The sequence below is a fragment of the Podarcis muralis genome, chromosome 1 (genome assembly GCF_964188315.1).
Source record: "Podarcis muralis chromosome 1, rPodMur119.hap1.1, whole genome shotgun sequence".
Classification (NCBI taxonomy): domain Eukaryota; kingdom Metazoa; phylum Chordata; class Lepidosauria; order Squamata; family Lacertidae; genus Podarcis; species Podarcis muralis.
The window spans coordinates 10,302,332-10,328,810 of NC_135655.1; the positions used below are offsets into that span (position 1 = coordinate 10,302,332).

General features: G+C 46.2%; 1 protein-coding gene across 1 annotated transcript in view; it reads right to left on the reverse strand.

Annotated features, from left to right (window-relative positions):
- KCNH5 (potassium voltage-gated channel subfamily H member 5) overlaps positions 1–23,136 on the reverse strand; it is a 197,375-nt gene extending 174,239 nt beyond the window's left edge. Inside the window, exons 1-3 of the mRNA XM_028741055.2 lie at positions 22,460–23,136; positions 4,468–4,591; positions 370–476 (exon numbers count right to left, since the gene is read on the reverse strand). Coding sequence (XP_028596888.2) covers positions 370–476; positions 4,468–4,591; positions 22,460–22,532 — 304 coding nt within the window. The 5' untranslated portion in view covers positions 22,533–23,136. The remainder of the gene's footprint in view (positions 1–369; positions 477–4,467; positions 4,592–22,459) is intronic.
- Between the last annotated feature and the right edge of the window lie 3,343 nt (positions 23,137–26,479).

Below are 26,479 nucleotides of genomic sequence, written 5' to 3' on the forward strand. Positions count from 1 at the left end.
AACTATTGGGTGCCAGTGTCGTGTCATAGTTAGAGTGTTCCAAACTGCGGGAGGCAGTGGAAGACAGGAGTGCCTGGCGTGCTCTGGTCCATGGAGTCACGAAGAGTCGGACATGACTAAATGACTAAACAACAACAACAACAACAAATCCTTTGACTAGGACCTGGGAGACTGCGGTTGAAATCCCCACCCAGTCATGGATCTTGGGCCAGTCGCTGCCTCTCAGTCTAACCTACCTCACAGGGTTATTGTGGGCATTAAATGAGGAGGGGGAGAACCATTCATGTCACTTTGAACTCATGTCACCTTTGAGAAAAAGGTGGGATACATTAAACAAAAACAAATAAATGATTTCACATTTATACGTACTGTTTTTCTTGTACAAGAGGATTTCAAAGCAGTTCGATTCATAGTTGTCAAACGTTTGTCTGACTTTGTCAATGGTTTTCTTGTCTGTGAGTTCACCATACATAAAACTGGAGAATGGAAAGGTGGAGAGAGAGAGAGCGAGAGAGAGAGAGAGAGAATATAAACATTTTCATGGGCTTCACAAACAAACAAGCAGAACAACACCCTTACAGGCGTATTTATGGTCCAGACTGCAGCGTAATTGCAACCTATGTATGCTTAACTATGATTTACACCTTGTTTTGCTCAACGTTTACAGCTGCAAAATTGTTATGAAGCCCTCTAAAGCAAATAATTGTGGCGGGGTCTGTTGCCGGGGGGAAAGGATTTATATTGCTGCCTTATAGCGTTCAATTTAAGTGACGCTCTGGGAACACTTTCCAGAGTGTGATGCTTTCACACACAAAAAAGAGAGAAAGCTGACAATACATAAAAGATTTATTTTCTGAAATATGCACACAGGTTTCAACTTGGGAAAACGGAGAGTGTCTTGCTGAGCACCAGGGAAGCTGAAACCCTCCTCCAAATGCCACATTTTAGGGGAAAGAGCTCAAGAATGATTTCTGACTCGCTCTTGACTTTCATTATCGTGCGATAATTTGACTGCTTCCATGGGTTTTTTTAAGGGCAGGTTTGGGGAACCTTTGGTCCTGCAGATGTTGATGAACTACAACTCCCATCAGCCCCTTCCCCCCACCCACACACACACACACTGGACTGACAGCAAGGGGGGATAAATTCTGCAGGGTGCTGTTCGGCGATTGCAGATCCTACAGGGTGCTCTCTGCAAACACCTTCTCCGCAAAGGGAGCAGTTTGCAAAGCAGAAGTGGCACACACTCTCTCAGTCAGGAGTGGAGAGGAAGGAGACACAACATCTCCCTCCCCCACCACCCTAGGAAATTAAAATAATAATAATTAAACATTTGCCCCACCCGCAAACTAATTCGGAATCAGATCCAAGGTGGGGCAGTTGGACTCTGAGCTGGCTCAAGGTTGTTGACTTCCATCTGTCTCCAGAGACTACGATACGATAATCGTTATTGTCACTGTCCCTTAAAAAAGGTAAAGGTACCCCTGCCCGTACGGGCCAGTCTTGACAGACTCTAGGGTTGTGCGCCCATCTCACTCAAGAGGCCGAGGGCCAGCGCTGTCCGAAGACACTTCCGGGTCACGTGGCCAGCGTGACAAAGCTGCATCTGGCGAGCCAGCGCAGCACACGGAAACGCCGTTTACCTTCCCGCCAGTAAGCGGTCCCTATTTATCTACTTGCACCCGGGGGTGCTTTCGAACTGCTAGGTTGGCAGGCGCTGGGACCGAGCGACGGGAGCGCACCCCGTCGCGGGGATTCGAACCGCCGACCTTTCGATCGGCAAGCCCTAGGCGCTGAGGCTTTTACCCACAGCGCCACCTGCGTCCCATTCATTGTCCCTTACAGAACTACAAAATTGAAAAAATCTACATCAGACCTTCAAAAACCAACAAGCCTGCTATCCCAGCCTGGTTAACCCCCTAAAAACTCTGATACCCCATAATTAAATACAATATACTCCCACAGAGACTACCTTACACTGCGTTTAAAACCAAAATCGCATTTGGATAGAAACTGTTTCTCAGGCAGCTAGTCCTGGTCTTTATAACCCTGTACCTTCTTCCAGAAGGCAGAAGCTGAAAGAGATCGTTTCCAGGGTCCGTACTATCCTGCACTATCTCTGCAGCTTTCTTATGACACCTGGAAGCATAGATTTGATCCAAGGTGGGAATAGTGCACCCAATTATTCTCTCCACAGTCTTTACAACCCTGGACAGCCTTGTTTTCCCCCTGACCTTACGGAGACTGGTAACTCGCAACTGCTGACTTCGACACTTTTGTTGCATTAATAAAACAACCCTGAGCAGTATCTAAAGTGGTCCTGGGACTGCCCAGATGACAAGACCCTCCTTTCCCGGCCTGCAACTCCAGATCGGGGCGATGGGAGAGATGAGATGGACTGTGCAGAACTACATTTTTCCGCCCTCAGATTGACAGCAAGATTTCGAGACCACACAGATCAAATATTTAATAGAGAGTGGAATATTTACAGAGAGTATTTAAAAGAACATTGTGATAATCTAAAGTCTTTGGCAGGCCTGGACTGATTTCTGCATGAAAATAAGAGAACTTTGCAAAATTAACACAACCGAATAACCTAGAAGAGATAAAGTTAAGTGTGCAGTCGTAATGTAAATGAGGAGTCACAATTTGGGGACTGGAAGTCATGTTGGAATTCATGACATGTAATCTTTTTGTAGTAATGAGTGTTGATCTTGGATTGCCTTTTGTTGATGGTTGTGTATTGTATTGTATTGTATTGTATTGTATTGTATTGTATTGTATTGTATTGTATTGTATTGTATTGTTTTTAAAACCAATAAAGCAGTAAAAAAAACACAACAGAATGCACTGGAAGAACATCACATCTGGAGCATTCTGGGAGAGAAAGTAAAGTAAAGGTAAAGGGACCCCTGACCATTAGGTCCAGTCGCAGACAACTCTGGGGTTGCAGCGCTCATCTCGCTTTATTGGCCGAGGGAGCCGGCGTACAGCTTCCGGGTCATGTGGCCAGCATGACAAAGCCGCTTCTGGCAAACCAGAGCAGCGCACGGAAACGTCCTTTACCATCCCGCCTAAATAGATCCCACCTATTTATCTACTTGCACTTTGACGTGCTTTCAAACTGCTAGGTTGGCAGGAGCAGGGACCGAGCAATGGGAGCTCCGTTGCGGGGATTCGAACCGCCAACCTTCTGGTCAGCAAGTCCTAGACTCTGTGGTCTAACCCACAGCGCCACGCGCATCCCTGGGAGAAAAAGTAGCATCTGGCAAAATCGACTCTCCACCAGGGAAGGATAACCCCACCCAGCTCGAAATAGGATGAATGTGGAACTGATAGAGACAAATGAGAACACTGAAAAGTGGGGAGGGTCAGTTTATTTCCATTAAGAGTCAGTTTCACGTGACTTAATTCGTAAGTCTATCCTACCCCACTTCTACATTAATATGTGTGCTTTTTATATAAATATTTGTATTTAAATAGTTAAATAGTTATACACGGAAAAATACGGTATATTTTGTGGCTAAGACTAGGTTTTTAAACCAAAAAATTAGGTTTAAAATTGGGGCTCGTCTTATACACGGGTAGTGCTGAGGGGGTGTTTTCTTAATTTGGAGTCCCCCAAAATAGGGGGCATCTTATACATGGGGGCGTCTTCTACACAGAAAAATATGGTAATTTAAAGATATATTTACATCTGTGCTTGACTTCTATTTGCAATTTGTTTTTATGCTCAAGATAATATTTTGGTAGTTTTCTGTTAATTGATTATTTAAATGTAGATCTCAATTGCATTTTTTGACTTTGATTTTAATTTTTAATGTTTTCTTTTCATATTTTCTAATGTTCTGTTAGGTTGTAAACAATCAAGCTTTTATTTTTTTAAAAAAAGAAGAAGAAATGAAGTGGTATAGAAAAGATAGTAATGATTATGATAGTTAATTAAATTGATGATAATAATAATAATAATAATTTATCTTAATGTACAAATTTCTAAACTTTTTTATCCTAAGATATGTATTTTTAATTCATTTTGGTACTTTTTTAAAAAAAGATGACTCTGAATTGCAAAATTCAGAGAAGTGGAAAAAATAATAATCTGAAGAGTAATTATATTCCTCTCTCTGTTATGTGCTGGGAGATATGAATTAGGCTGGTGTGGTTAAAAAAAATGTGGTCTGAACAGCCTTTTCCTCCATTTTTACTGAAAAACAGCCTAGCCATCGCCACCCATTTTCCCCCTTGGCGAATTTGTTTCAGAATGAATGGAAATTGAATGAGGCTCACAGGGGTTCCTTTTCCATTTGTTGCAAAATGAATGCACACCTAATGGGGTGGCGAAGAGGCGGAGGTGGCAGCTTTCGGGCATCGGCCTTTTATGACACAACAAACAGGAAACTCAAAAGCACAGCAGGATTCAGCCCCCCAACGCCCCCGACCCAAGAAAATCAATCCAAGGCGACTTACCTGCAGGTACTACTTTTCTGCATGACGTCGGCTCGGTGGTAACCAGAGAGTTTACAAAATCCGTCATTACTATAAACTACAGGCCAGTCCACGATTTGTGCATTGCCCAGTAAGAAACTTGATTCTAAAATGAAAGAAAGAAAGAGGGGGGGGGAGAGGAATAAGTACTGTAATCCCCCAAACCGTCCAAGCTACTGTTGTTAGTACTCAACATGTAGGATCGTCAAAACATAGCAAGGTAAGGACAATTGATCAATCAATTCAATTCAATTTACATCTCGCCCTTCCTCCTGAAGGAGCCCAGGGCAGGCTCATCAATAAGAAAACATTTATTTAAAAAATTAAAGCATTCTAGAAACAGTGATCTCAGGGTTTCCAGGGTCTTTCAGGCACCGAGACCATATAACACCGGTCTTGAAAGACCTACATTGGCTCCCAGTACGTTTCCGAGCACAATTCAAAGTGTTGGTGCTGCCCTTTAAAGCCCTAAACGGCCTCGGTCCAGTATATCTGAAGGAGCGTCTCCACCCCCATCATTCTGCCCGGACACTGCCAGCGCTGAGGGCCTTCTGGCGGTTCCCTCACTGCGAGAAGCCAAGTTACAGGGAACCAGGCAGAGGGCCTTCTCGGTAGTGGCGCCCACCCTGTGGAATGCCCTCCCACCAGATGTCAAAGAGAACAACAACTACCAGACTTTTGGAAGACATCTGAAGGCAGCCCTGTTTAAGGAAGCTTTTAATGTTTGATGCATTACTGTATTTTAATATATATTTTTTTGGAAGCTGCCCAGAGTGGCTGGGGAAGCCCAACCAGGTGGGTGGGGTATAAATAATAAATTATTATTATTATTATTATTATACAGCTGGAAAAGGAGGAATATTTTTATATTTCTCCTCAAGTTGCTCCAGAAGAACGTCGTGGCCAATGGTCTCAAAAGCCAGGGAGATCCAACAAGCCCATGCTCCCCCAACGCTCTGTTTTAACTAGAATTATTTTGAACGCTCGTTTGATTGTTTTGTAAGCTGCCTCAGGACATACACACCTAGGGGAGCAGCTTGAAAGTGGAAGGGATGAATAAAACAAAACAAAATTAAGATAACGGTGTACGATCAGGAGGAAGAGGAAATCCAGATTAAGGGGGGGGGGTCCTGTGGCTGAAAAATAGCAGTTGTTTTGGCTCATTCATGGGGCCTGCTTTAGCTTTTCGAAAGATACATCAGGATGAAAAATGAGTCCATGCAAAATTAGGCAGTGAGCTTCTCTAGGCACACTGCTTTTATATTCCATAAGTAATCCGTCTTCCCTCTAGTGCCATGGCGGTTTCCCCCAGGTGTGCATATTTTGGCTCCAACACAACCATCCATGGATTCTCCCTAGACGCTGGAACAACTTGACGATTTGGGGGAGGGGGAGTCCCTCCTTTCATTGAGGCACCACACAGACTTGTTCTGAGGCAGCTTCACAAGGCTTCACACCTGCCAGGTGTTTAGGACTACAACTCCCATCATCCCTCTTCATTGGTTATGCTGCCTGACACTGATGGGAGTTGTAGCCCAAAGCACAGGAGTCTTTCCCAGCCATACCTGGAGACAGTGGGGGAGAAACCCTCTCCGGTACCCGGGACGGGGCAGCCCCTACGGAGTGCGCATGTGTGGCTTCCTGCGCATGCGCACTCTGTATGGAATGCTGTACATGCGCACCCCGTACAGGGTGCCGATCGCAAACGGCAGCCTGTACGGAGTACGCATGTGCAGTGACCATACGGGATGCCGCACATGTGCAGTCCATAAGGGATACCGTACATGCACAGTCCATAAGGGATGCCGCACATGCGCAGTCCATACAGGAAGCTGCACATGCGCACTCCGTACGGGATGCTGCATATGCACACTCCATACGGACTGCGCATGTGCCGCATCCCGTATGGAGTGCGCATGCGTGACAGCCCGTACAGTCACCGTGTGAGAGGCAGCCCGTATGGAGTGCGCACGCACAGCAGCCTGTACAGTCGCCCGTATGGATGGCGCATGAGAGCGGCAGCCTATATGTGCAGGCAGTGCCCATATGGACTGCGCACACCCTCAGCCACTCTACAGCTGGGGGGAGGCAGGGCCCATCTTGTCACACACACACCAGAGTGGCACCTGGAGCGGACTGCCCCCTCTGCCCCCCACTTCGTACGCCCCTGCCTGGAGATGCCTGGCATTGAATCTGCTTTGCCAGCAAAGCATGGCAGCTCCCCATGGCACATCTGTCCATTTTGATAGCAGCTCCATTTGGGGCTGGAGGGCAGAAGAGGCCACACAGCCAGCAGATTTCACCTGCCACACACTATAAGCTCAGATACTTTCCAAAAAAGTTAAGCTCCTCTTTAAAGAGAAACTTCATCCTGCTTCTCCCAAATGGCAGGTGTTGTCATCCTTTTTCTGGGCTATATTGCTTCAGACTGAATGTATATATCCTGCACAGAGAAAAGTAGTTCACCAGGGGGAAAGCCAGACCAGAGCACATCTCCTTTGACAGCTAGTTTTCTATGTACAGCCACAAGAGAGAAAATCAGAGGGAACAACGGAATGAAAGGTCAGGTTTACAGCTCCTTCTTCCTTTTGAACATGACTAAGGCTCTCTCGATTTCCTCACATGTCTTTCATCAGTGACTAAGCGGAAAGCCGTAGTCAAGTCAATCTCTATTGTGAGCAGACAAGTATTACTATGACGGTGATGATGAGGATTAAAAGTATCACCCACCCTAAGTTCCCATAACATTGAAAGGCAATACTAAAAACAGTTCAGATAGCAAGGAAAACTTTTCTTTGCTAGCTTGCGAAAGTCTCTTGTACATTCAGGAACCTCTATCTGCCTCAACCATGTGCAGAGAAGTAGTGCTTAGCTGGCTCCAGATTGTGGACTTTGGCTCCGACGCAGTTCCTTCCCCACACACCCTCCAGAGAAGAAATCGAGGCCTGCTTCTTCTGTGCAGCCTCCAGGCTGTCAAAATATTGTCAGCCGTTCACTGCCAGCAACTGAGAACTGGAAACGGGCTGAAATTCCTGCCTGTCAAAATAGCTTTTCCTGAGATCCTCTTGGAAGCTCTCAGTTTGAAAATAAAACAGAAACAGCACATCTGTGCCATCTATTAAATCTGCCCGTTCAAGTGGAAACACTGCTTTTTTTGGGGGGGGGGTGGTTTCAGTGTGTTTTATGGAAGAACCACATGCCCAACACTGAACTCAGGCTAGCCATGAAGTAAAGAGAAGGCCAATGAGTTGTTCTTCAAGTATACAATTGCCTCCACTCTACGATTCACTGGCAATATTGCCCAGTGATTCTACTTCACAAGTGTTTTCTAAATCCTGCTGGCCGCTGGAGGCAATGTCAGACAGGATGACCCCTGGTGCCTGGCACTGGCGTTGCAGGCTATCGTTTCGTAAGCAGGAATTTTGTCACGACATCCCTGGACTCAGGAGGCAGCCTGTTTTTACAATTGCAAAACACGATTCTAAGTGGGTCGGGTGGATCTGCAAGCCTGCAAGTATGGATTGCAGAGAGAGTGGCAGAGAGGGCACTTAAAGGGTGTTTAGAGGGTGCTCCACACTTTAGGCGATTTAACCCCTGTGTATGCGGGTGGCGCTGTGGTCTAAACCACAGAGCCTAGGACTTGCCGATCAGAAGGTCAGCGGTTCGAATCCCCGAGATGGGATGAGCTCCCGTTGCTCGGTCCCAGCTCCTGCCAACCTAGCAGGTCGAAAGCACGTCCAAGTTCTAGGACCATTCAGACTCAACTCAGTACATAACATAAGTGCAAGTAGATAAATAGGTACCGCTCCAGCGGGAAGGTAAACGGTGTTTCTGTGCACTGCTCTGGTTTGCCAGAGGCGGCTTAGTCATGCTGGCCACATGACCCAGAAGCTCCCTTGGCCAGTAAAGCAAGATGAGCGCCGCAACCCCAAAGTCGTCCGTGACTGGACCTAATGGTCAGGGGTCCCCTTTACCTTTACGTAGGAAGTGGGGTGATGCCTATACTTTTCTTCCTAAGAATGAACAGCACCTACTCACCCAAATGAAGGCAAGGAGATGAGTAGGGCAAGAGCTGCATCTGCTCACTGACACCAGAGACCTGGCCATATAAAGTCAAGCCTGCCCCTATCTGCATATCTCCGCCTCTTCATTTGCATAGTCCCATCCTGGTCATACTTGAGTGTGATGAAATCTGAGGGACTGACTTTGAGGTTACTTCCAAGTTTGGTAGGAGGGGGGGCATTGGGTTCAGTGCCCCCCCCGGCTTACCAGGTAGTGATAATGAGCCTTCTGGGACATGGAATTTAAGTTCCCATTGCCCCAAAGTGTGGTTACTGTTGCTATTTACACCCCATTTTTCCTCCTGGCAGTGCCTCGAGGTGCCTTACAGATATAAATAAGAATAGCTAAATGCAAAAGGGGGGAATCATTAAAAAAAAGCCAAAGAAAACAATAACAGGATTAAAAACTCTATAGCAGGCATGTCCAACACATAGATCGTGATCTACTGGTAGATCGCTGGGTGCTCCTGGTAGATCCTGGTAGATCTCTGGTGTCTCAGTGATCTCCTCCCCCCCCCCCAAAAAAAAAAAACTTCAGCTCAACAACTTCGGCTTGGCTTCCTAAAAATAAAACTCTACAACTTTGCCTTCCTAAAAAAATCTGAACAACTTTGGCTTCCTAAAATAAGCTCAACAAGTTTGGTCCATCCACTGACAATGGGTAGATCACTGCCAGTTTTTTTATACTGTTTGTAGATCCCAGTCTATTGGGAGTTGGGTGTCCCTGCTCTACAGAAAATCCATTTGAAGTATACAGGTAATCGTCGTAAGAACAGCATGGCACCATCCCTTTCATTAAAAGCAGTCAGTTCCCAAAAGTACTGGCAGAAAGACAGAAAGGAGCGAGTCAGTCCAGCTTCTCCAGGGAGGGAGTTCCAAAGTCTGGGAACAGCCACCGACAAGGTCCTCTTCCGCGTCCCCACCGAGCCTGTGGCAGGACCAAGAGAAGGGCCTCCCCTGAAAATCTGAGAACCCAGGCAAGTTTGTATGAGGGTAAAGGGTCTTTCAGGTAGCTTGGACCTTAGGCATGTAGGTCAGTGGCATTCTGGGAAATATAAGAAGAACCTTGCTGGTAGAGCATTGTGGGAAATATAAGAAGAACCTTGCTGGTTCTCACAGTGGCCAACCAAGCACCTACGGGAAGCTCACACGAAGGTCCTAGCCTCAGCTATTTTTTCAAAGAGGGGTTTCAGGCAAGCATTAGTTGTGGGCCCATCTAGGGTGTCTGGGTGCTGGCAACTGTCCAAGGGTGCTGTGTGCTAGCTCCAGGTCTGTTCTTTCTGGGAAGAGAGTGCCTGCTTATCTCAGGCTCCAACAAATGTCATCTGTTGTTCTGGATGGTCATTACTGATCTGAGGAACTAAAAAAAGCAGGGTTGGAGGGAATTGTTTCTACAGTGGTACCTCGGGTTACAGACACTTCATGTTACAGCTGCTTCAGGTTACAGACTCCACTAACCCAGAAATAGTACCTTGGGTTAAGAACTTTGCTTCAGGAAGAGAACAGAAATCGTGCTCTGGCGGCACAGCGGCAGCAGGAGGCCCCATTAGCTAAAGTGGTGCTTCAGGTTAAGAACAGTTTCAGGTTAAGAATGGGCCTCCAGAATGAATTAAGTTCTTAACCCGAGGTACCACTGTATTACCAATAGGGTTGCCCCATTTATAAGGAAGCTAGATATTAGTGGGGTTCCCCTTCAGCTCCCCCTTTGCTTTAATTTTTTGGTCTAATCGGCAAAAAAGAGAGAGAGTTTTGATGGCAAATGAAGACAGGTACATAATCCAAAAAGTTGTTTCACTTGCAAAGGCAGCGGAGGAATCATAACAGCGTTCCATGCCTAGTCATGCTGCAAATTGTCTTAAGGCTGTTTAATTGCATAATTATTCATTCGTCTGTCTTACTGTATACATGTTTTGAAACTTCTTTCTCATTTATCTTCTTGCTTTGTCTACCTGGTATTTGTAATTCTTTGCATTGTTATGATCGAAACAATCATCTCTGAACTGAATAAAATTTGCAGTTGTAAATAGTGGTCAAGATACGATGTGAGATCCAAAACACAAAAGAGGATCATGATCATGAAAGAGGACTAGATAAAAGGCCCAGAAAGATTTTAAAAGAGTGAGTTGTAGAGTATCGTAGAAATTAAGGCTGATATCCTGAGCCCAAGATCAGGGCAGTCTTGGAGGAAACTGATTTTCTAGATCCATTTCAATTGGAGTTTAGACTTGGTTTTGGCACAGAAATGGCTTTGGTCACCCTGTATGGTGACCTCTGTCGGGAGAGAGAAATGTGTCCCTGTTAATTCACCTTGACCTCTCTGTGGCTTTCGATACCATCAACCATGATATCCTTCTGGAGTTAGGGATGGGTGGTACCGCTTTGCGGTGGTTCCAGCCCTACTTAGATGGCTGTTTCCAGAGGGTGATGCTTGGGGAGTCAGCCAATGGCAGCTAAAGACCCTGAGAGAAGCTCAGCCAATGGCAGCTAGACTTCCAGTGAAGCTCAGCCAACCAAGTTTAGAGACCCTGAGAGCTCAGTCCGTGACACCTTCAAAATGCTCAGAGGACCTCAGCCAATGGCATCTTACAGTGAGAGCCTACATCTACTCAGAAGTAAGTCCTGTTGAATTCAACAGGGCATACTCTCAGGCAAGCAAGGTGAGGATTGCAGCCTTGGAAGAGACCATTCTCCTGGCCAGTGGTTGGTGAGCTACCAGCTTCTGCTGCCCAAGAACCAGGGATGCAGTGCTCGTATCATTTGTCAGGCAAGGTGATAGTATCACCAGGGCTTCTGGTTCAGTGAAATGTGGTCAGAGGTGTAGGAAGGGGGTGCAGTGAGGTGGACCGCCCCAGATGTCATCGCTGAGGGGGTGACATTCGGGGCACTTCCTGCCCCGCAACTCCCAAGCCTACCCCGAGCCATTGGGAGAAGGGAGGGAGCTGTGCCACTTTTGCTGGTGGCCTTCCCCCCTTCCCCCTTTGTTTTGACAGCTCTGGGGAGGCTTGGGAGTCGGGGGCAGGTGGCCCGCCATTGCCCCACACTCCTGGGCTGCTGAAGGAAGCAGTAATATCCAAGGCAACACGGTGACCAAATACAATGATACGATATCAATATACACTCTTTATATAATCATTATAGGGACGCGGGTGGTGCTGTGGGTTAAACCACAGAGCCTAGGACTTGCTGATCAGAAGGTCAGCGGTTCGAATCCCCAGGACGGGGTGAGCTCCCGTTGCTCGGTCCCAGCTCCTGCCAACCTAGCAGTTCGAAAGCACGTCAAAGTGCAAGTAGATAAATAGGTACCGCTCTGGCGTGAAGGTAAACGGTGTTTCCATGCGTTGCTCTGGTTCACCAGAAGCAGCTTAGTCATGCTGGCCACATGACCCAGAAGCTGTACGCCGGCTCCCTCGGCCAATAAAGCGAGATGAGTGCCACAACCCCAGAGTCAGTCACGACTGGACCTAATGGTCAGGGGTCCATTTACCTTTACCTTTATATAATCATTAAGAGTGCATATTTTGTGACTTTCAGAGATTCATAAGTTTTCTGTTTATGTGATTTCATATATTTCATATTATATAAAGAGTGTATATTGATATCATATCATTGTATTTGGTCATCGTGTTGCCTTGGATATTACTGACTATTGTTTGCAACACAGGGGTTAAATTGTTTGGTTACTTGCTGGAGGAGGCAGGCAGACAGGACGGGAAGGAGGCAGGCGAGCAAACAAGCAGAAAAGAGAGAGAAGGAGACAAGCAAAAACTCCCTCAACTCAGGACTCAAACCCTGGAACACACAGGAGGAGAGGTGGTGGGTGAGAACAAAGGTAGGGGGAGTTTTAAGTGCTTATGCTCACAATGTTAAGCAAATAAACCAGAAAATAACACTTGCAACTGTAGGTATCTTATTTTTCCTTCTTTAATAATTTCAATTTGATGAGGGGGGGTGACAAAAAAAATCCACACCGGGTACCACCTGACCTTGCTACGCCTCTGAATGCGGGTGCCTATTGGATGGGCAGCAGAGTCTGGAAGGGACCAGTAGTGTCATAATCTGCACCTGTTCCAGGCACTGCTATCCACTCTGCAGCTGCATCCTTGCCTGTTGCTGACGGCTACTTCCTCCCGATTCCGCTCCAGAAAGGCTGCTGGCACTCTCTCCCTTGTTCAGTGCTGCTCAATGGTGGGAGCTGATATTTAGCCAGTGAACCCCTCCCATGAACTTCTGCTGTTGCCCTTCGTCTTGCCCTTCTGGGACACCAGGGTGCATCAACCCATCACTACCCAGAGACTTCATCACTGCCACCAAAGCATGCATTGCAGATTACACCACTGCATGGTACAGATGGGATTTATTCTGGTTTAAAAGTGTCCTAAGATTGAAAAGGGACGCGGGTGGTGCTGTGGGTTAAACCACAGAGCCTAGGACTTGCCGATCAGAAGGTCAGCGGTTCAAATCCCCACGACGGGGTGAGCTCCCGTTGCTCGGTCCCAGCTCCTGCCAACCTAGCAGTTCGAAAGCACATCAAAGTGCAAGTGGATAAATAGGTACCGCTCTGGCACAACTGGACCTAATGGTCAGGGGTCCCTTTACCTTTAAGATTGAAAACATTGGTTGCCCAGACAGAATCGGGGTGTTCATATATTAGGCTCGACGAGTGTGCAATCTGTGTGCACAAATAGCTGAGCTGTACTAATTGGCAAATTAGTACACACACACACACACGCGTATAGAGAGAGAGAGATGGCCTCTACTTGTGTTCAGCACAATGTGGAACAAACCTAATGTAAATAAAAAGGACTCTGGGCTGTATTTATTATTATTATTCCAAAATTACCTACCAAGGTAACCTAAATTCTACACTGAGAATTTACCGATAACCTTAATACAGAATACAAATATGTGCTTTATAACACAATTTGTCCTGTTTCTGCTCACTGTGGACAAAGTGCTATGTACACAGCACTAAGCAGGATGAAAATGGAAAGGGGAGGGGAAATGACTGAGGTCTGCAGATGTATTTATTTATTAAATCTGTATACCACCCTTCATGCATGGATTACAGGGTGGTTCACAACATCAAAATGCAAGATAAAAACCAAAACATATATAATAAAAGCAAAAACCAGTAGCCTGCCTCCCACAAACACATTTAAAAGGGGATATAGAACCTTTTATTGAGGGTGAAAGAGGAGACCGCAAAATATGGTCTGAATCTCAACATCAAAAAAATGAAGATCATGGCCACTGGTCCCATCACCTCCTGGCTAATAGAAGGGGAAGAAATGGAGGCAGTGAGAGATTTTACTTTCTTGGGCTCCATGATCACTGCAGATGGCGACAGCAGCCAGGAAATTAAAAGACGCCTGCTTCTTGGGAGAAAAGCGATGACAAACCTAGAGAGCATCTTAAAAAGCAGAGACATCACATTGCCAACAAAGGTCTGTATAGTTAAAGCTATGGTTTTCCCAGTAGTGATGTATGGAAGTGAGAGCTGGACCATAAAGAAGGCTGTTCGCCGAAGAATTGATGCTTTGGAATTATGGTGCTGGAGGAGACTCTTGAGAGTCCCATGGACTGCAAGAAGATCAAACCTCTCCATTCTTAAGGAAATCAGCCCTGAGTGCTCACTGGAAGGACAGATCCTGAAGCTGAGGCTCCCATACTTTGGCCACCTCATGAGAAGAGAAGACTCCCTGGAAAAGACCCTGATGTTGGGAAAGATGGAGGGCACAAGGAGAAGGGGACGACAGAGGACGAGATGGTGGGACAGTGTTCTCGAAGCCACCAGCATGAGTTTGACCAAACTGCGGGAGGCAGTGGAAGACAGAAGTGCCTGGCGTGCTCTGGTCCATGGGGTCACAAAGAGTCGGACACGACTAAACGACTAAACAACAACATGGGATGCTGCCCATCCCATAAGGACATAAGAAGAGCCAGTGGCCCATCTCGTCCAATATCATCTTCCCAAGTGGCCAACTAGATACCTCAATGGGAAACCTACACAAAAGTCTTCTCCTCTCCTGTGGTTCCAAGCAATTGGCTTTCAGCACCATTGCTGCCTCCAACTGCAAAGGAAGAACATATCCAATGTGGCTAATCAAAATTGGAAACGGGAATTGCAACTACCGGTGTCCCCTTATTCCTCCCATGTCTGGAATGGAAATCAATCCGGCAAATACAATTGGAATTCACTGTTGCTGTTCCTTTCGGCCCACAGCCGATATGTAATGGAAAAACATTCTCCCCATTGGCATTTGAACTGAAATGAATGGGATGGAATAATAATAATAATAATAATAATAATAATAATAATAATAATAATAATAATAATAATTTTTTATACCCCGCCCATCTGGCTGAGTTTCCCCAGCCACTCTGGGCGGCTCCCAATCAAGTGTTAAAAGTGGAATGATGTAAGGGCAGTGCGATTTGCATAATTTGCATAAATTAATTATGTATACTCAAACATGGGGGGAAATGCTCAGTATCACTGAGAAGAATTATGGGGCTTTGTAGGAAATGAGGGTATTTTCACGCCAGTTCTCTTTCATAATTTTTGTGTGTTCCCCCATTCATTTGCATTTCTTCCTCTCAAATGGGCACAAGACTTTTTATTCCACCACCGCAGTCCACCCAAAGGTAACCCTGAATGCCTAGTATCGCACCCACATGCCCTCGCTGTCATCTAATGAATTCAGCCTAGTACCTCGTGTGCTAAAGATCATAATGAAGTAGTTGCGTCAAGGTTCTGAGAAAGAGAACAAATTAACTGAAGGAACCAAGTCCTGCGGAAGCAGAAGGAACACACAGGTGCATTGGTGCAAATTCCCCGTTTGAGAAGAGGGGGAGACTGCGGCCATGAAGAAAAAGGGGGATGAGGAAATGGCCAGAATGAACGAGTGAGTGCAATTATCCTGGGAGGCTTTGCAAACTACAGGTTTACAGGGGGTTTTTCCTTCTTCTTTGCACTGTTTCCAGCACCTATAATAAAAGCAGAAAAAACGAAACACCCCAATTCTCTGGTGCATCCTGAAAAGTGGCCCCATCTGACTATCATCCCGAAAACAACGTCAGAATTACAGTCGTTCACATCTTCCAACTGATCTGTCCTTTCTCTTTGCCCTGTTCCGTAATGCAGCAATGAGGAGAGACTTGGAATAAGTAAGGGGAAAGTAGGTCAAGCACAGACTGACTACAGCATGACAAGGTAAACTCAGATTTTATTACAACTGGGCCCACTGTCCTCCCCCACTGACTATTCTTATGGGGCTCCCTACCACAAAGGCAACACCCTTTTAGCCATCCGCTTACGGGGCTCCCCTACCACAAGGGCTCCAATCTATTTGATTTCCACACATTTTCTTTCATCCCACTACTTGCATCCCTTTCTGCTCCCAGCCTCTGCACCGAAAGATATTCTCAGCCAAAGCAACTTTCTGCCTATTTTCACAGCAGTGGCAGTCAAAACGGAACGATTGGCTGTCTCCCTCCGCAGTTAGAAAGTTTGTGAACACAAGAAGAGCTACCGACGAAAGGAGAATGGCAGACGAAATTAATGGACTATGCAGAATTGGATAAGATGACAGGAAGGATTCGAAACCCGTGGGACCAGAGATTCTCAGAGGACTGGAGTAAATATCTGAATTATTTGAAAAGCAATTGTAATAAACAGATCACGCTAGTAGGACTGCAAGAAGTTTTGTAAGGAGGACTGTGCAAAATATTGCAGAGAAAATTATGAAGAGAATTGTTAGTTAAGGATTATGAAAAGCAATAATGAAATGTAGATTATGTGATAAAGATTGAAAAATCTTTAGATGTGGTTGATGGAAGTCCAAAACACTGTATAAGATAAGAAAATATATGATTTTTGGAAATTATATGTAAAAATCAATAAAAATATAATTTTTAAAAAAAGAAAGTTTGTGAACCTTCCACTGACATCAGAGCGGGTGAACCAATAGCTACAGGGATATCCCTGTCTGGCAGAGCAGCCCAACTCTGCAACTCTTGGGGAGAGGGGAGGTTAATGCTGCCCCTCCATCCAGCCTTGCTGGCCTTGGCCAATGTAGAGAACCCCTTCCTCTCTGCTGAAGACACTGGCAGGAAGAGACTGAACCTAGCAAAGGTCAGCGGTAGAATGCTAAGAGAGAGTGCAGTCTCCTTCTACACGGTGGTCAGGTTGTTCAACATTTTAGTGCACATCAACCCCCTTAGAATCCACATGCATCCACAGTTTCAACAGCTAACCAGATGCGTGACTTCATTCATCCAAACTTCCATCCGATTGAATAGGAATTTGTGCGCATATACTTATATATATACGGGACATGGATGGAGCTGTGGGTTAAACCACAGAGCCTAGGGCTTGCCGATCAGAAGGTTGGCAGTTCGGATCCCCGCAACGGGGTGAGCTCCCATTGCTCGGTCCCTGCTCCTGCCAACCTAGCAGTTCGAAAGCACGTCAAAGTGCAAGTAGATAAATAGGTACCGCTCTGGTGGGAAGGTAAACGGTGTTTCCATGCGTTGCTCTGGTTCACCAGAAGCAGCTTAGTCATGCTGGCCACATGACCCAGAAGCTGTACGCCGGCTCCCTCGGCCAATAAAGCGAGATGAGCGCCGCAACCCCAGAGTCGTCCGCGACTGGACCTAATGGTCAGAAGTCCCTTTACCTTTACTATATATATGGCCAATTCACATAACATTTTTGTTGTTTTCTGTCTCTCTGTGTGCAATCAGTCCCAAATATGACCAGGTATCGTTTCATAGTATCACATAGAATTGTCGAGTGGGAAGGGACCCCAAGTCAACCCCCTGCAATGCAGGAATCTCAGCTAAAGCATCCATGACAGATTTGCACGAACCAACACAATGCAAAGATATCTATCTGTTATGGAGATCGGTATGACTGAAGCAGCTGCAACTGTGATTATTGCAGAATTGCTTTTGGGTGTATTCGTTCTCATTTATTCCCATCTGGGGTAGGGGAGGGGGATGCTTGATGGCTTCCTATATATTTAAAAGGCCTCTCCAAGATGTGTGCTTGATAAAATTATCAATAAAATGCAGATAGAGTAAAATTATCAATAAAACCAGCCAAAAGTTTTCAAACAGATATACACAACTAAATTATATCTCTGGGTAGGTTTGCTGAAATGGGGAAAAAATCATCAGGAGTCCAAGTCAATTTAGCAAAGGTGCTAAGATCAATAGGCAGGGAGTTCCAAAGCATAAGAGCAGTTATGTGGTTTTTTTAATATATATATATATAATTAAAGAATCACTAGAATTGGAAAGGAACGTGGGTGGCACTGTGGGTTAAACCACAGAGCTTAGGACTTGCCGATCAGAAGGTCGGCGGTTCGAATCCCCGCGAAGGGGTGAGCTCCCGTTGCTCGGTCCCAGCTCCTGCCAACCTAGCAGTTTGAAAGCACATCAAAGTGCAAGTAGATAAATAGGTACCGCTCCAGCGGGAAGATAAACGGCATTTCCATGAGCTGCTCTGGTTCACCAGAAGCGGCTTAGTCATGCTGGCCACATGACCCAGAAGCTGTACACCAGCTCCCTCAGCCAGTAAAGCGAGATGAGCGCCGCAACCCCAGAGTCGTCCCCGACTGGACCTAATGGTCAGAAGTCCCTTTACCTTTACCTAGAATTGGCAAGGACCACAACACTTATCTAGTCCACACACACGCAATGCAGAAATCTTTTTGCCCACCGTGGGGCTCAAACCCATGACCGTGAAATTAAGAGTCTCATGCTCTACCGACTGAGCATGGCTCCTTTAAAATGTGGGTTGAATATGATAAGGCACTTGTCAAAGTGCAAGTTCCACAGATCAAACCAGTTAGATAGGCACATACAGGGCAAGGTGGTCCTTCAAGATAACTGCTCCCAACCTGTTAAGGCCGTTAACCACCCAGTCTGCAAATTATGCAAGCTTTATTTTAATATACTGGTCAGGGAAGTATCATAGCTCAGTAGTGGAGAAACTGCATCGCAAGTTGATGTGCCAGGGTCAATTCATGCTCTCTTCTGGTTGGGAGTGGGAGAGACCCCAGTCTGGAGATCAGATCTGCTGCCAGTCAGTGTAGACAATACGGAACTACATGGACCAATAGGTCTGACTCATTATAAGGTGACTTCCAAAGCTCTTAGCTCGGGATAAACCCCGGAGTCCTGTTGTGCTTAGAAAGACCAAATTTTGCACATACAGAGAAACTGGGAGCTGCTCTAGATCCAGCCATGTTCCTCTTCTTACACTCGGTGGTATATCAAGAAGAGTATTAAAAGTAACGACAGTCATCATAAGCTGGCTGTGTACACGAAGAGCCTCAAAGTAATTGAAAATATAAATGGAATTAAGAGCTTGAAAGCATTTCCATATTTGCAGCTTGGTAACTTTTTTATTCGTGGGGCGGGGAGTGGAGAGCATCTCCTCTGAAGTACACAGCTTCTTACAATCTCTGCTTAATGCAATCTACAACCGAATTGTGCTGCTGGCATGAACATTTCAGATTTGCTTCTGGTGGACATAAAACAAGAATCGTACCAATTTGCTACCGTACACAACATTTAAAGTGATTGACAAGGAGTGTGCATTTTTAGTTTGCTATGAATTCTTTTCTGTGGGTTGTCTCCGACTGAATCCTACTGAGAGTGGACCCATTGAAATTAATGGGGTGTGAAGTTCATCATTAGCCCATCAATTTCAATGGGTCTGCTCTGAGCAGGACTAACACTGAATGCAATCCTCTGTTTCATTATGCAACTTCATTATTTTTAAGGGGGAAGCATAAGAGTCTTGCAGGACTGGGCAGGATCAGGCCTTGCAAGATCGGGAATCAGTGGGGTTCAAAACCCTAAGGGAAAGAGACCCAAACAACTCAACTCAAAGACCTAACATTCTCAAAGGCTACATAATACTTATTGTCCAGGGGAGGGGGAATTGGGGTGGGGTAAAGTGGCCATAACTTTCAACAGAAGCACTCCACACTGCAACATTTTGTTGCAGGTCTCACTTATCATGACCACTAGCCCTGGATAGATCAATCCAAGGCCAGAGGAAGACCTCTAGAGATCATAAGCACTGAAAAGATTGTAGTGCCCAACATATGTAATTCAAAATAAAAACAATACCAAAACAGGAAATAACATTTCATTTTCAAAATGACACAAAAGTTACATGTGTGCCAAAATGTGCATGCATGTATGTCATGTGCAACGCATGTCAGGGTCTGATTTTCATGCATTATCTATGTTAGTAGGACACCCCCTCATTTAGGTGGGAATAAGTAATAAAAAAGAGACCACAAAAATGGGGGAAGAGTGCGGAGTGGAAGTCTAACAAAGTTCAGATTTTCCCCATGATGAAGTACTTCAATGCTTTTTTTGAAACCTCAAATGTAAAATTATTTCTACATTTCTGCATTTCTTCTTCTTTTTTCCTTCCTTCCTTTCTTCCTTTTTTTGCGTGTGTGCTCCTGATTTGCTAGTTCCCTAAACATGTGCTTAATCTGCCTGCTGGGTAATCCAACACTCAATCTAACCTTCCTGGATTTGGCTAACAATTATTATTTTTATAAAAAACAAAAACAAGTTTTATAAAACAATGTCTCATTATAGAATGTGCTGTTGCTTTGTACTGGGTCGTTTCCAAATGGCCTTGAATGCTGAACAACAGAAAGGCAGCCTAGAAATTCTGTAAACGAATAAATTTTAGAATTGCATTTAAATTTGAATTCATAGTCCAGGAAGGCTGAAAGGAGAAAATATATATATAAAAATGGTGGCCATCCCTTAATAAAAACCCATATAAGAAATGTTAGGGCTCTGTTTCTCCTAGTCATCTCTTTTGCTTAGTTCAGTTTGAAGGATTATCTGCATTCTTTTACATATTTACATTAATGGGACAGCGTGGAATATTTTCAGCCACTTTTGAAACAGGTAAGGAGGAATCCCAAGCAGCGGAATTACAGGGTGAACAGAACTCCTTATAACCTCTTTGGCAAAGCACTTTGAACATACACCTTGGTCCAAAGACATAAAAACATTAGGAGATGTCAGGTGGCTATCTGTCAGGGATGCTTTAGTTGAGATTCCTGCATTGCAGTGGGTTGGACTAGATGACCCTAAGGGTCCCTTCCATCTCTACAATTTTATGATTCTACACACACACACACCACAGCCTATAGAACACAATGATACATTTAAATGACAGTATTTTTAAAAGGCCTATATTGATGAAAAGAGATGTAGAAAGACTATGAGCCGCTGGTGTGTATTAGTAGGTATGCAGTCAAGTAAGCTGGTTTTCAGATCCTCACTGAAGGGCAATTCCATACACGACAATTCAGAAGTAAGTCCTGTAGAGTTCAATAGCGCTTACTCCAAGGTAAGTGGATATAGAACCACAGCCTCAGCAATGAAATTCACTTGATGGCTTTGAGTTAGGAGACACAGTCCTCTAAACTGACCCTGTCCATCAGTCATAATAAAGTGGGACAACCCCATCTTTGCTGCCAGAAGCTCTTCGGGTGAAAGGTAAGATATACAAACATGATAACTTAATCAATAAGTTCAGGTTAAAGAGGGTTGTTCCATAAATTATTGTACAGGTGATATGGGCACTAATTCCAAAAGTGCTGAGATAAAATTAAGAAGTTTGTATTTAGAAATAAAACAAAAATCACTATGGTATGATAGCTTTCAAACTGACCACATACACGGAGTTCCTAAAGTCATGTCAAATGTTTACTAGCAGAAATCATCTAAAGGCAGCATTATTAAGAAAAATTCAGAGTACACCTAGCTTATCATGCCTTATTCTGCATTTATGCACAAAGAGAGAGACACACACAGTAATGCACCATGCAAACTTAGTGTAAATGGTTTGCCAACATAAAGTGCTGCTGAGGGTGAGTTCTTTCTGTAGATTTTACACTGAGCGTATTTCCCTCTGGCCAGCAAAGTGTGTGCTTTTTAAATTTTTTTGTTATGCTTACTCGTGGACACTCCTAGACACTTTATCAAATAATCCGTCTCACCACATAGGCAAACCTTCAACTCCAAACTACATTCCTAGAGGGGCTGGAATTTTCAGGAATGGCCAGGAGAGAAGTGAAAGTAAACTGCGGGCGGAAATGAGAATTTAATATCTCCTGATCCTTGAACCTGTTTGACAGTTTATGTTCCAAACCACAGAAACGCCTTAAGGCTTCTCTGGGCCTCTGGCTTCTATAGATGGAGAGATGCCATGCTTGGTGGTTGTTGTTTTTTACCCAAGGCAATTAAATCTTCCTTCTCGCCACAATGCAGCCACCCACTTCAATTTCTTCAGTCAAAGAGAGGAAATTCCAATGACGGGAAACACACACACACACCCCGACACTATGCCCATACTTTTTCAAGAGTCTCAGAGCATACAGCAAGGGACAGCTGTATCTGTTCCGTCTCTCCCGCTGTCACCTCTGCTTTAACTCTTTCCCTGGTGCCGCCAATCTTGCCCTACCATCTAGTCCATCTTTCCTCGCAGTCAAATTTAGATTGCAAGCTCCCTGAGAGCAGCACCTTGAACTCTAAAAATCACCAGGTACGTTAAGGTGCTGAAAGGACAGCAATGACAGTAACGATGCAGCTGAGGAGGAGTCAGACAAATTGATTTATTGATGAATTAATAAATTAATGACTGCACCTTTAAATATGCCTATAAAAGTTCTGGTTAGAAACTAGCCCTGTGGAAACTACCACTCCTCAGCTTTTAAGACACATTGCTTAAGTCCGGGAGTGTGGGGGCGCTTTTACGAACTTCGGGAGCAGTTTAACCCTTTCTTCCCGCTCTCCCGCTCCGTTGCCTAGTCAAGAGGAGGAGGAAGAAGAAGAAGAGGAGGAAGAGGGGCCTCGCTTACCACTTGAGCGCCTGACGATGTTCTCCAAAAACGTGTTCTGTGGTGCCACCAGCCCTCTTTTTCCCCCCGGCATCCTGCGCCTGCAGAGCCGGGCTCTGGAGCCAAGGGGTCGCAGCGGGGGCGGCTGGGAGGGTCTCGGCAGGTCTCTTGCACCCAGTGCCGTAGAGTAGCTGTGGGAAGGTGGACGAGGCAGTTCATGGTAGTAGCGCTCCAGCGGCTGGTGAAGCCCAGACTGTGGCAACGCCGCGCTCACAGCTCGGGAACTGCAGCCTCCGAGGGGATTGCGCCTGCGCGTGTGCCTGGCTGTTGCTGCTGCTGCTGCTGCTACCCCAACGGGCAGACAGCATGACCACACGCCCTTCCGAAGCCCACCGGGCTGCCTGCGGCTGGACAGCGAAGAGTCAACCCAGCCCAGCCAGCGGATCCGGCCACTTCTTGCGTTCCTGGGCGCAACAGGGGCGCGTCGGGGAAACGGGGACTCCAACAGATGCGGAGAGGCTCTTATATATAAAAAAGCCACCAAACTCTTCTGTACTCTTTTTCCTTAAAAAGAAGACGAAGAAGAGAGACGATTCCTGCCTCGCCAACCAAGCGCTCGCATCCCAAGAGCTCCAGAGAAGCGGCTTTAATCCCAAAGCGCGTCGCCAAGTTGGAGCGTTCAGCACCCTGGACAGCTCTCTCTCTCTCTCCCGGAGCGCCTAGACTGCGGAGGGCAGGAAATCCACCGAGCGCCACCCGAGGTCTCCGCCGCCGCTGCTCCAAGGGTCGCCAACAGGGAGCCGCCACCCCACCCTCTCTCCGCTCCCAGCCTGGGTGCCCTCTGGAACCTGCGACTGCACCCACACGCGCCCAGCGAGGCGAGCAGAGGAGGAGGAGGAGGGCGGGCGGCGCGAGGGGCTGCGCTGAGGCGGCTGCACACCTGCTGGAGGCTGGCGGGGAAGGCAGCACAACTTGGGCAGGTCCCAGGATGGAGCATCAAACCCACGCTAGAGAGGGTGGGGGGGGGGGAGGAGAGAGCCGTGGGAGAAGAAAGAGGCCAATGGCCGGAGTGGCTATGGGATGCTTTCCCCGAAATCAGAGGCTCGCCAGGAGGCGGGGCTGAGTTGCCAGCCTGATCCGGAATCCCATTCTCTGTCTCTCTCTCTCTCTCTGTCTCTGCTTCCTTCCTACAGTCAGTCGCCAGGGCTGAAAGTTCTTCGCCCGAGATGCTCCGAGGCGGGCGCCCCAGCTGCTCTCCCGCCAGGGGAGGAGGAGGAGGAGGCTGAATAATTTAGCGTTTGCTTCGGGGAGTTGGGGGGGTTGCAAAGGGAAGAAAGGAGCGCGGGTGGGGAGGCGAAAGGCTAGGGGATGATTCCAGTCATTGGTTTGGCACGGAGGAGAGGTTAGCCGGAGAGGAGGATGGGTGGGGAGGGAGATGCAACTTTATTTTCTGCTTCAGAAGAGCTGCGGGGCGGGGGGGGGGGTGCGCGCGATGAAATGTTGAAAGGCATTGCGGGCTTTTGCACCTGCCTCGCAGGGAGAAGGTGGGTGGGCTTCTATCTGGAAATGTCTTCTCTACTGACCGCTTGGTCGTCGCCCATGATAGCTCAATGGAATGGGCAGCTGGACTCTGAATATCAGCCGCTGGAGACGCAAGCAAGGAGGTGGGAAGGGGTGGCTGCTGCTCTCAAGCTCTGCTTGGGGGCTTCCCTGAGGCATCTTTCCTGGTCTCTGCTGGAAAGGGGGAGGCTGGACTGGACAGCTCCCGGGCCTGACCCAGCAAGTCGTTTCTTTTGGTTCTCGGGTGAATTAGAAATAGCCAACCCACTATGGGATTATTGAGAAGTGTCAAGAGGAACAGGCGGCTCCTGTGGGGACCTTAAAGCCTTTCAGCACAATCCTACACAATTTATTTATTTTTTTGCTCCTTGTCCACTGGTTTTAGTGGAGCTTGCTCATGAGTAAATGTACACAGGGTTACAGCCTGCAGCCTGCTCCTAACCATTCTTACATGGAAAAATGCCTTGGGACCTATTCCTAAGTAACTGTACAAGCGACTGCAGTATTACAGTATAGAATCACAGAAACATAGAACTGCAGAGTGGGACGGGACCACAAGGGTCATCTAGTCCAACCCCCTGCAATGCAGAAATCTTTTTTGCCCAATGTGGGGCTCTAACCTGAGACTAAGGTGGATTTCTCCTTGCCCTCACCTGCTCCTTGATCCCCACACACAAAGGGTCCTTGTTTCTCTTCCTTCTCCAGCTTTGAAACTTCGAGTCCATCAAACAGGCATTCCAGAGCAACCCATAATGCCCAACCTTCCAACCTCAGCCTCCAGGGCACTGGGGTGCTTTTCCTCAGCCTTTTCTGCTCAGGATATTTCAAAAGAGGTTGCGCAACCACCTGGCAGTGACGTTGCGCTAGTTATACCCTGAACAGAGCAAAGGGTTGGACTATAGGACCTCCAAAGACCATCCCAACTCTGAGATTTTGTTAACTGGAGATAGGAGACCACTGCAAAGTCTAGACTTCAAGCGTGGGAGCCATCACTGGATTGCAAAGGGAGTGAAAGACACAACAGAGGAAAACTAGGGGAATAATTCCTCCTTTCCCATTCAAGATCTGCCAGAATGGGTGTCCAGGAAGCACTAAATCAGAGACCCCTCACCTATTCCTAGTTTTAAATTATACTCTCTTGGTATGTTATCTGTTAGGTTGGTGCGTGTCTAGTCTGGGCAAAAGACAGTAGTAAATAAGACTCCTTCATCCTAGATATAATTCCTGTTTGCCAGCGACCCCTTTCAGGAAGTAAGGAGTACCAAACCACCCTTGCTGCTTATTTTATTAGTATTTACCAAAAAGCATTTTTTTCAGCCTTCCCTTTCTGCCTCTGTATGAGACACTTGGGTTGCTCCATGACACATTTAACTGAATGCGTTTCTACGGCCATTCGGTTTATATTCTTAGCATTTCGTCTGCGGCCATTTGGAGGGAGCCAATGCGTCACGGTGGTGTTTTGGTGCCACTCCTTTTTAACAGGCTCTCTTTCCCATCCTTATTTGGCACTTCTGACCAATGTATAGCTGGCAGATTCCCCCCCCACACCGTTTTCTTTTTAAAGAAAGAATTGCATATCCTTATCGGAGTTATTCCCCATCAGATGATATGAAGGAGGAAGGGAGGAGGAAGGAAAGGAAAACGAAATAAAATTTGATAGACGAAGACATCTGCATCCAGCTGTGTGTCTATGGAGCTCTTTCAAAGCAACCTGGAGTAATGTAGATCAGATTTTGGAGAGGGGGAAAAGACTCCAGCCCCTCTGCTTCCCTTGCCAAATGGCTTTTTAAAAAGAAAATTCCATACATGCATTCCCAGCATCTGGAATGAGGACACGGACCGTGGGCAAAGTACTATATGTATGCATGTTTCCTCATCTAGCTATGGATTTGTCCAGAGAAGCCTTCTTCTATGTGCATAATAATGTCCTCCTGCTAGTTTCTATTCAGATCTCGCCAAAGCTGCTCCCAAAAAAAGCAAAGTGCTGTAGGAGGGGATGAATCTGCTGTACCTACTTGCTAATTCTTGCTCAAGACTACCTAGCATATTATCCAGCCAGGTAATCTGAAAACAGATACGGTTGTCAGTTTCCAAATTCCTCTCCGTCCAAATGAAAACTGGCTCCCTGTTGGAATCTTTTTGCAAGGAAATCAATGACAGTTCCCTTTTCTTCCCCCGCTGCTCCTTCACGTTTTTGGCCACTTCAGTCATTCTGGAGCTCCCTCTTGGCTGTTAGTTGACACCAAGTATTGATCTCGATTGAACCGGCTCATTTTAAGCAAGCCTCTCCCTTCTGAAAGTGCACATCAATATGCACAAAGAATCAAGGTAAGTTAATGCAAAGCTGGACGTGGAGGCAATCAAGGTGAAAAGAAGTTAAAGCTGATAGAGAGCAAATATTGAAAACCATCCAGCATCAGAATGTGCTAATTTAATTGAAAGGAAGTTTAAAATCTAATTCCCCGATCAGGAAATTAAATT